Source organism: Chenopodium album, chromosome 18 (genome assembly GCF_948465745.1).
Source record: "Chenopodium album chromosome 18, dcCheAlbu1.1, whole genome shotgun sequence".
NCBI lineage: Eukaryota > Viridiplantae > Streptophyta > Magnoliopsida > Caryophyllales > Amaranthaceae > Chenopodium > Chenopodium album.
In genome coordinates this window covers 16,747,302-16,758,495 of record NC_137851.1, presented here as the reverse complement: position 1 = coordinate 16,758,495, position 11,194 = coordinate 16,747,302, and the positions used below count along the sequence as shown (strand labels likewise).

General features: G+C 35.9%; 2 protein-coding genes across 2 annotated transcripts; one reads left to right on the top strand and one right to left on the bottom strand.

Moving 5' to 3' along the window:
- Positions 1 to 4,872: 4,872 nt before the first annotated feature.
- LOC145591921 (uncharacterized) lies at positions 4,873 to 5,843 on the top strand. Its single transcript, XM_081648403.1, has 2 exons — positions 4,873 to 4,908; positions 5,022 to 5,843. The coding sequence occupies exons 1-2, from the start codon at positions 4,873 to 4,875 to the stop codon at positions 5,841 to 5,843; spliced, it is 858 nt and encodes a 285-aa protein (XP_081504529.1).
- A 1,856-nt stretch (positions 5,844 to 7,699) lies between these two features.
- On the bottom strand, positions 7,700 to 10,528 carry LOC145590570 (uncharacterized). The gene is made up of 2 exons (XM_081647004.1): positions 9,385 to 10,528; positions 7,700 to 9,091 (listed from the first exon to the last, which is right to left on the bottom strand). Exons 1-2 carry the CDS (start codon positions 10,450 to 10,452, stop codon positions 8,024 to 8,026), a joined length of 2,136 nt encoding a protein of 711 aa, XP_081503130.1. The 5' UTR covers positions 10,453 to 10,528; the 3' UTR covers positions 7,700 to 8,023.
- Positions 10,529 to 11,194: the final 666 nt, after the last annotated feature.

Here is an 11,194-nt window from a genome sequence, read left to right as displayed (position 1 = left end):
GCTTTTATCTTTATTGTTTAGTGATATGCTAGGATTTGTCATTAATCATGTTAGTATCATGCCTAGGATCTTGCTAATATTATTATGCTTTGAGATTGAGAATATTATTATGATGATGATTTTTTGTATCAATTATTATTATTGTTGCTTGATATATTATTGTTATTACTTGATCACGCCCTCTCTTGCAGGATTAAAGGGAATTTGTATTTGTAATCACGCTTAATAAGATAATTATTAATTTTACTTAGGCTAATATGATTTTAATTCAAGTGATTGACAATAATAGATTTGTTTGTGCATTATTATTCAACCAACATAGATTAAATAGGTTTAGGATTAATATATTGATTGTATGTTAGTCAGAAAACGCACATGAATATAAGAAAAATAAAGTAGAGGCCTTTTTAGGGCAGGTTCAATCTCTTTCAGGTTTGATTTATACCTTCATCCCCGAATATCCAGTCATGGTTCTAAACCACTATGGAGTTAGCGATCTCTAGGATCGTGAAGGGGTGTAACCTTCACCCTGTGAACGGTTTACAAGTTCCTAAAACTTGTTGGCGACTCTTTTGCTCTAGCTTCCTTCTCTTTGGACGCCATCATACTTAAGTGTATGATCACAGTGGGGCTCAAGTGTGGAATGCTTGAAATATTCCCTACAAATATATAAAGAGAAAAGGCATCTTGGGTGATAAAATTATATTTTCCTGAAATGCCCTTCTCAATATTAAAAATTACCTTTCCTATTAAAAATTAAAAGTTAAATTTTATTTCGATAAATTAAAAAAAAAAAAAAAAAAAAAAAAAAAAAAAAAAAAAAAAAAACTCTATCATAACTACTCTTTTATTTTATTTTTTTCCTTAAAAAAAACAGTTCTTTTTATTTTTCTCAAAAGAACTGTTCTATGCCTTCATCATAATTCTTCGATGTTAAAACCCAAGTAACTTTAATGCATCAACAAAATTGAAAGTTATCATATAGCAAAAAAAATAAAAAAAATTAAAAAAAAAAAGAAAAAGAAAAATCTCATGAGGCATAACAGTGCTTACTTCTAACATATGCATGTTTATCCTAACATTTAACGAGATTTTTTTTTCCTTAACAAATCTCTTCAAAAATACTCAATCTATAAAACCATATATATTTTCTTTTTAATTATAATTAAATATTAAATATTTTCCTTATAATAACTACCCCTATTCATGTTTACAAGAAATAAAAAAAAAAAATAAATAAATAAAAAAACATCTTAAACAGTTATCTATGCCACATAGAAAAAAATAACCACAAATAAAAACTAATTTTTAACAAAAACAAAGAACATATATATTATGTACAAAAACTACTTTTTTAGTTCTACTCTCTTAGCTTTAATCATACACAAACTAAGAGGATCACGCTACACATATACAATATAAGAATTTTATATTGTACATGTATGTCGTGTACCTCTTAGCTTGTATCGATTAAAGAATAAAACAAGGGATTAAACTTTGCCCAATGTTGCAAGTAAGGGACTGAACTATCAAGTGTTGCAAATAGGGGACTACAACAACTGGTCGGAGAGGTATTTTTCTGGCTTGAAAATGGTTGTTGAAGGTAAATTTGTAGATACATATTTAAGGATCAGGCTGAAAGTTAAAAACATAAACAAAGATTAAGTGGGACAAAGAAGAGGGGGTTAAAGTGAGGTATATTTCTATACACTGACCTGCTGCATTATTTGAGGCTTCCGGTCCAAAGGAAAGGGTGACTCATGACACTTTGTGGATTGTGAAGAGGGTTTTCCGGCCCTGCTCATCAAAAATCTTTTCCAATGTAATTTCTTGCAGTGCAACTAAGGTAGTCTCTAGCATGTCAAGTCTTGCTATATTTGCAAGTGTGAAAAGTGGCAATGCCTGTGTAATCTCAAAGGAGATAATATGTTAACAGGTTATATATTGTGTTGAAGGGTTGAATGCCCCAAGTGTTAATAACAGCACAATGCCACTCAAATTAACCGTAAGAGTTACTTCTTTTTGATATGTTGAGTATCACTTTGAACACTCATACTTACGGGAATAGTTACAAAATAACAAACTGAAAAATGAGCATGATTGGTTGTTGATATGGAAAATGATACCTTCAAAGAGCAGCACAAAATGGCATCAGAATGGCTCCAAAGAGAATGGATTCCCCTCTCTCTTACCGGGTTTAAGCAACTCAACTCCTAGATAGAACCTGTCAATGTAGATGAACTATAATCAGTTACTTGTTGAAGATTTGCATATCACAAGCTATGTTATCATATTCAGGTAGTTTGATTTTACGGTTTTTTTACCACATACTCCTGAGTTTTTTTGTTTATTCACCATATACCCATGAAAGTTTTCAAATTCACCATATACCCCTAACTTATTACAAAAATTCACTATATACCCTAATGAAAATAAGATGAGTGGAATTTGGTTAATTATACGATTATACCTCAAAACCACCTTAGATCTCTCCCCCTCATTCCCAAAATCACCCCTCTTCTTTTTCCAACCCCCAAAACCACTCCAAATCACTATAATCATATTTGTATGATTGATTTTGAGGATAAAAAAAAGGAAATTTTTTGGTGGTTTTGGAGGTAGGAAAAAGGAATGTGGGTAGTTTTGGAGGTACAGGAATATATTTAGGATGGTTTCGTTTCATAATTAGCTCTAATGAATGACAAAATTAAAAAACATTAGTCATCAAAGGTATATGGTGTATTTTTGTAAAAACTCGGGAGTATATGATGAATTTACAGAAGTTCGGGGGTTATTGGCGAATACACAAAAAACTCAGGGACATGGTGAAAAACCCTTTGATTTTAACAAAAAATGATAAAATCCTGTAGCTTCGACAAATCCAGCGAGCAAATGTCTAGGCTTCAAAAGTTCCAGGAGATGAAGGTGAACCATTAAGAGAACCAAAACGAGAAGGGGAGAGCGCAGATGTTACACTATGAACACAGGAGATTATACTCCTAACATATCTCATGCCATAGAAGCAACACTCTTCTGAAGTTGAATCTCAAAAGCAAACTGAAAAGCTATAGTCATCACAGATTTCCCACTTACAGACCAGCTATTATAAGCAAGTGATTTACTTCCAGCAGCGCCAACCTCGAGGGCAGATGTAAGGTCAAGAATGCATTTTGGACTTGAAACATCCTGCCATATCATCACCAAATTTAAGTCAAGGTCTCGAGGATAGAACAAGGAAGCTAAAACAAAACAAAAATCATTACAAGTGAGTAGCGTAAGTACAAGAAAACAATCACTTTGGAAGAGTCGATTGGAATCATTCGGAAACCAGATGGAAGGAGCGGAGCATCATCAGAGAAAGACGCTCTATTGGAGCGAATATGAGTTGCACGCATGCCCCAAAAGCATTTTCATCTACTCCACTACATAGATGGGAAATCAAACAAATGCAGAAATCAATATTGTTCTTAAGCATTATTAGCCATATGCATCAATGCAACCAAGTACAGAATTAAGAATACACTTACTTGCAGCATATATATGTCTCCTGCCTCCTGGCATAAACATGTCTTCACGATTATGACCAAGATTTTCAAGCCGGAAAAGCCCCATGAACTGTTGAAAACATAAATATTATTTTGTCAATATCAGATGTTCAATATCAATAAAATCAATCAAGACTAAAGAAAAATGATACGAGATTTTTCTTGCCTCTTCATTTTCAACTGTGTGTACAAGAGGAAGAACGACTTGACCCCCAACACATTCAGTACGAGCAACTGGTATGGTACAAAGAGCAGCTTTGACAGCAGCTGCTGCATAAGCATCAATGCCGCTATCAGCCCATTCAGATCGATATTCTCGCAAGAATCGAAGGAATACTACAGGAGCCACATTCTACAACATAGTAATGAAGGAGAAAATGAGTTCAAAGTAAAGGGGCTTTACACCTAAAAGAGAACCAAAATACTTTTTTTTTTTTTAAAAAAAAAAATAAAAAATCAATTTATATGGGTAAAGCTAACATCAAATTCATGATTATCCTATAAGACAATTACAGTTCTGGGTCAATATTATCAAACCAAGACAGCTAGTTATTATGAAAATGAATTTTAACCTACAATGCCAGACCTTCACAAAATCACAATCATATGTACTTGAGCTTGTAATCAAGTGAATAGGTTGTCATGCTTTCATTAGTTTCTATGTATATTTCTGTTATAGAGATATTCCCTGAACCACAAAACTGGTACAAAGACATTGCAGAAGTATAATCACCCTCAGGTAATAAATGGTACCACTGTATGAGCATTTTGAAAGATCAAGAGCAGCCACAATTTAATGAACATAACCTAAAGTTCCCACAGTTAAGGACAAGTAAACCTATAAGGCACACTATTCCAAAACAATGATAATTCCCACACATACCTTTTAAAAGCCATAACTTAGGTATAATGTCATATAAACAGCTTTCATATAAGGCTAACAACAAATTCAAGCCAAGTTACATTACATAGCAATATAGCAATCTGAGAAAAGGATCATCAATCATACTCAGGAGAGTTCCAAAAGAACAAAGCATAAATAATTAAACATAGACGAAACTTGAATGAATCTAACAAAGGAAATACAGTGAGAAGATATGCATCCAAATCAATTCAAAATTAAGGGGAAAAATTCTACAAGATACGAAAGATTGAAAACTAATCATAACCTGCAAAGAACAACATAAAACTTGAAATTCATCCTCAAGCTTGTGTTTGGAGACTTAAGATCTAGGTTGCAGACATAGGCTCAAGCCATAATTCCTGAAACTTGATACCTAACAAAATTGACAAGAACTCAATCAAACACAAATTCAAAGAACTATGAATGATACAGAACTTGTCTGAAAAGTTCAAAGCCAGGGTAATTCAGTAATAGTTTTACAGACCTTGTCTGCATTCTATACACACTTAATAGAACAAATTTGGCCTTAAATCACCCTATTAATTCCTGTACTTCCTGAATCTGATCAGCAGGATTTCTTGTACTGGAAACTTAACTCTTCTGGGGAATTCACAATCAAATCAGGTTATAAGTACCTAAGAGACACAGTGGAAGACACAAACTCGGTATGCGACACGCAGGTAAGCTTTTTTAAAATCTTATGGCGTTTGACTCTTCCACCAAAGTGGAAGATTTTCCTATGGAAAGTGTTTTACTATGGGTTGGCTACCAAAGTAAATCTGTCAGTAAGAGGTGTGGATTTAGATACGTCTTGTGACATTTGTGGGGAGGAAGAAACAACACAACATCTCCTTCGGTTTTGTAGTGTTGCAACAGAAATTTGGAGTAGTAGCAGTGTGGCTACAATTGTTAATTTTAATGATGATATTCCTTTAAAGGAGTGGATTCGGAACCAAATCCTGCTGTTATATAGCAAGGATGGCATCTCAAGTGAGCGAATCAAGACACTTGTCCTAACTATGTGGAGCCTTTGGGTTACAAGGAATGGAAGAGTGTTCAGGGACGAAGAAGGGAACGCGGGTACAGTTAGAAGATTTATACAGCAAAGCAGACAACAATTACAGTGGTTTGAAGCAACAGAGGAAGGTATTGGTGGAGTAAATAATCCGCCTTTTCCCCCTGGCTTTCTGTCAGTCCAACTAGGGCGAGATACTCATGGGGAGGGTGTTTACTTGATCCAGATTGATGGTTCATGGGAAAAGAGCACGAAGAGAGTTGGAATTGGGTGGGCTTTCGCTGGGAATAATAGAGATATAGTGTTTGTCTGTTTGATGGGGGTGGAAGCTATGGGATTGCAGAATCAGCTTTCTGCGCTGAAACTAGGGCGTGTTTAGGAGCTCTGAAATGGGCTGCAATTCTAAGATACAAGAGGATCGAAATTTACTCGGATTGTGCAAATTTAATCACAAAGTTACAGAGGAAGGATGGTAATTTGACGAGCAATAGATGGACTTTGCAGGATATAGTGAAGCGAGCACAGGAGTTTGATTACTGCTGCATCAGGAAAGTGGAGCGACAACAAGTGCACAGAGCCCATCTAATAGCAAATTTCTGCAGGATTAATTTAGTTCTTTTATGAATGTATAATTGTGGTTTAGCCTTTGTCAAAAAAAATAAAAAATAAAAAATAAAAAATCCCAGAGTCAAGAAAGTTCCTAAATTTGCATGAATAACCAAATTTAATAATATCAAAATCATCATAAGAAATTGAATAAAAACTACAACTTTCCTAAAAAATTATTCAAAAGTCAAAGATTAAGCAAAGTAATCAACATCATCCTAACAAACAGAACACAAATTACAAAAGTCCTATAAAAATGAATCACAAATAAGATTAAGCAAATAAATAATACTTATTCCAGTACAAAATTTACAATATAACACTACAGAATCTAATTAAATTTTTAAATAGACATGATTTAAGCATATATTATGCAATTTTAAGTTAACCGCTAAAAAGGATTCGAAACCAAGGATCAAGTAAGTCTGATTAGATCATTTACATAGAAATTCATGAAAAAAAAAATAAAAATAAAAATTAGGAGTGATATTAGGGGAATTAAATTAAAAAAAACCAAAATTTGACGTTGATCAGCAAAGTGGACGTACTCGAGAGATTGAGGGATCATAGGAATAACTAATTACTATCGTAGGAATAACTAATCAATTTTGTCGCCGGCAATCAAACCCAATGCAGCAAGCTGGCGATTTCACCACCCCATACACCTCCAGCTGAACACTACGAATGAAGGAGGGGAGAGAGTGAGATGACGAGAATATGAGCAAGTAAGAAGATGACAACTATAACAGAGCAGGAAAATCTGAAAAGCAAAATGAAAGGAAGGGAGGAGAAGGCAGAAAAGGCTACTGCTGTGGCAAAAAAAAAAAAAAAAAAAAAAAAAAAAAAAAAAAATTAGAAGCATACCAGAAGGGCAATACCATAGTTTTACTGATTATTTTCAATAATAAAGATGGTTATCGGTTCAAGGACACAAGGTGACCCTGTTTTTCAGGGTAAGAAGGGGTAGAGAAAATGCCTCGAGCCAATGTTCGAGTACCAGGCGCTATAGTAGTAAGATATGCAATAAATGTTTATTATTTTCCTTTGTAAGTTGTCATTATTCTCTATCTTTCACCTCATCATATACTCCCTCCGTTTTTAAATACTTGTTCTATTTCTCCATGCGCGGAGTTTTAGAAGAAATTGGAGAAAATAATAAAATATAGAGATAATGAGGTTAATGGAAGGTAAATTGGAGGAGAGAGAATGTAAAAGTAATAAAATTGGGTCTCATTAGTTAAAGAGAAATAAATTAAATATTATAAAAACTTTCCAAATAAGGTACTGGACAATATTAATACTCAGACCAAGTATGAAACAGCTACTGGACAATCATCCTCTAAGCACATAATCAAATGTAGGGAGAAGAGAGCAATTCTTCTACAAGTTGAAAAGAAGTATTTGAGTTAGTGACAAAGCACGAATGAAAGGTAAAAAGAACGCCAGTCGTTCATACAACAAGGTGCCGCTTTGCAGTTACAATACTCATCTTTTACTATGCTATTATTGATTAAAAACCAACTGACTTAAATCAAACATCTATTTATGATGTAACACCAGACAAAGTGCAAAGCACTTGAGATACAGCAAAAAATGGAGGAAGAATTGAATTTCTACTCTAATAAGCCATAACTTCAAAAAGGATGTGTGTACCTATCTTAGCCATAGAACTGTAAAACAAGACAAAAGATGATGAAATACCTCAACAATATGAGATTTTACTGAAACTAATTGAACAATTTCTTGTCCACAGATACAGGCGAGTTACTACTACCAGCAATTGCATATAGGAGCCTCGTTTAAGGCACTCTATTCAGTTTGTAAAACCACAGAAATGCCACAAGCAGGATGTGGTTAAAAAGAGTATCTAAGGCGTATCTTAATAGGTCAAATCTGCTCGCAGAAGTATTAATGGACATGGCACTGAATAAGCAATTTCTTAAAGTGCCACAATTATCTCATATCTGGTCTCTTGCTACCAGCACCCTTTCCACCGAAAGATAGAGCTGCCTGCAAACTCATTTGGAGATCATATGATGGGACAAATCCCTGGCCTTCCATCAGCTTATACATCCTTTGCGCATCTTGCAAAAAGTCACCTTTTCGAAGTGCCTGTATAATTCTCTCAAAATCCTGGTGTTCCAAAAGGTCCTTTTTGGCCTCCAGAACCCCTAAAGCCTGAAGTGCCTTCTTCTCCATCTTAGCCCTAGCATACATGTCACAGAGGCTTACTTGAATCTTGAAAGGAGGAGCCTCACCCAGCTGAGCAATTTTTGACAACATTTGCTCAGCCTCATCAATCAACTGCAACTTACCCAACCAATCTACCAAAACACTGTAAGTAGAAACTCCAGGTTCAAATCCACCCTTTTCCAGCTGAAGTAACAGATATAATGCCTTGCCTAGTTCGTTTTTCTTCTCATATGCAGAAATCATGTATGAAGTACACCTGTCATCAGGTTTGAATCCAAGATTCATCATCTCGTTAAAACAGTTTCTTGCTTCGCTAGGATTACCAGATTTGACACATGCCTCGAGAAGCAACGCGCAAGATTCTGCAGTTTGTTGGAACCCTGCAAACTGCATAGTGTTCACAATTCTTTGAGCTCCAATACTATCACCGTTTTTGGCAAATGCCCGCAGCAAGGCCATATAAATATCCTCTGTGGGTTTCATGTCTCTAAGCTCCATTTCTCTCATGAGTGTTTCACCCATCTTGGGCTTCTCAGCATTGACATGCATCATTATCATTGAGTTGTAAACCTCCATATCTGGTTTGAATCCTTGACTCTTCAATGCTTCATAAGCTGCATTTGCCTGCTCAACATTGTTCCCCTTGCTATACATGTAAAGCAAAGCAGTTAAGATTACAATATCTGGCTCCATGCCACTTTCACTCATCTTCTTAAGAATCCTTTCAATATCCTCTGATCGATTCTCTTCAGCATAAATATCAATAAGTTTTGAGTAGTCTCTGATGTTAGCTTGGAAGGAAGGCTCATCAAGGACATGTTCCATCACCTACCAATTGCATTTATACACACATTATCAGATTTACTAATCCAGACTCAAAGCAATCACATCAAAGCAAACAAAAACACATTGCAAATCACATCATACATAAAAATGACTATCGACAAGGCCGAAAAAAGCAGCCATTACAATATCTAAACCATACTCAAACTTTAGCCAAATGCATTCATAAGTCAAAGAGTTCAAAATAATGGGGGTTCTCTTTCTACCACTATACAATGTAAATCAAACTACATTTCAATCATCAAAACCAAATCAAAGAGTTTGAAATTAAATCATACCTTAATATACATAGAGCCATCTCGTTCCTTGAGTCTCTGAAGCAAGGAGATGCAATCAACCCTATTGGGCTGCAACAACTCCTTCCATTCATTCAGCAGCGGAGAAACCACAGTATCGAAATCGTCCTGTTTCCCCAAACCAAGAATCTTCTCTGTAACTAATTTACATTTCCCAGTGATTGACTTAGCCTCTTGAGGAGAAATCACCTCCCCTGCCTCATGAACCTTATCAGCCACTTCTTTCCACATTGAACCTGACAAATCAAGTCCATATAATTTATACTTAATCTTGCCATGCCTCTTTGGCAAACCACCATCATCATTTCCCACAAAACTATCCTCCACCACTTCGGCCCCGGCACCGGCACCGGCCTCGGCCTCGGCCTTGCCCAATTCCCCCTCCTTCCCCGCCTCACCGGCCTTCTCTAACCCCTCGTAGAACTCGGCCTTCTCCATCGCCTCGCGCGCCCACTTAAACCTCAGCTCGTGCAGCATATCCCCACGAACACCCACCTCACTAGCAAACCTAGCCATCGATTTAACCTCCTCCGATTGCAAAAACTTCTTCATCTTCTCCTTTTTCTTCTCTCTCTCCATTTCTAAGTACACATTATTGCTCACATCCCAAACAGTCTTCCACAAATCCTCGCTGAAATCGCCATTCCCAGAAACCAATTTCTCCTCTAAATAACCCCCTTTTTCCATCTCACTCACCAGCTTCTCCACAATTACCAACAACATAGCATCAATGGTGGGCTTATCGCAATCTGGGTATGACTCGTTTAGCTTCCCACGCATGTTGTGCACGAATCGGGATAAGAACTCGTTCATGGCGGCCTCATCTTCGTCTTCCTCGTCATCGGCTACAGCAGCAGAGTGATTGAGTTGAGGAGAAGAATGGAAGTTCTTGATTTGGGTCGGTAGAAATGGTGGGGTTTTCAGTTGATTTTGAGTGTGATTGTTGTGAGCAACAAAAATGGCGGCTGAAGAGGAAGAAGATGATGAAGTGATTCGGGTGAGTTTGTTGAGTGTTTGCTTGGAAATCAAATGTCTGAGTCGAAGATTCATGGTGAAAATGAGAAGAGAGAGAAAGAGAATCGAGAAAGAGAGGAGGTTGAAGATGGTGTCACAAATCTGGCTTAAACCCTAGTGTTCGACAAATCATGACAGGGAGTTTGACAAAGTTAAGGAAGAGATGCTAAAGAGAATTGGACGAGTCGATGACGAGTTGAGCACGTGCTCAAAAACTTTAAACATATGCTTGATCGGTGCTCGTTACAGTTTCGAGTCGAGTCTAATTGAACAACTCATGATCGGCTCGTTAAAATTTTGATCCATCTAAAAGTAGCTCTTTATTATTTTTGTTCACATTATATAAGCTATATTTACTTATTATTAGAAATTTATTTACTCTTTCCTTTTTCAACACGATTTGTATGTGTAGACACCTAATTGTGTCTCTTCAAAAATCAAACGCGGTGATAAGTACCTTTCACGTTCTGATTTACGAGTTCGGTCAATAGTTAAATAGTCTTGCAAAGTTCCCTTAGACCTTGACCATATTTCTAGCCTTGCTTAAAATGTTTTAATCCAAAATCATTCATTTCGTGTCTTTAAACCCAAAATCATTCATTTATGTCCTTAAAATCATTTATTTCGTATCCAAATTATAAAAACGTCCTAACCAAATTATTTTGGTCTATAATCTCAGACCAATTGTTGTTAAGTTGGATGGGGTATTGAAAAGAATTTTCCAATGATACATTATAAGCCCAAATCTGACTTAAAATGAGTGAGATATGGCCAAAAT

Bases quoted from the DNA above. Each gene is read 5' to 3' on its own strand.
- LOC145590570 (XM_081647004.1), bottom strand. From the start codon at position 10,452: ATGAATCTTCGACTCAGACATTTGATTTCCAAGCAAACACTCAACAAA. The intron at 9,092-9,384 runs GTATGATTTAAT...TGCAATTGGTAG, and splicing joins ATGGCTCTATGTATATTAAG to GTGATGGAACATGTCCTTGA.
- LOC145591921 (XM_081648403.1), top strand. From the start codon at position 4,873: ATGATACAGAACTTGTCTGAAAAGTTCAAAGCCAGG. The intron at 4,909-5,021 runs GTAATTCAGTAA...TCTGATCAGCAG, and splicing joins CTGAAAAGTTCAAAGCCAGG to GATTTCTTGTACTGGAAACT.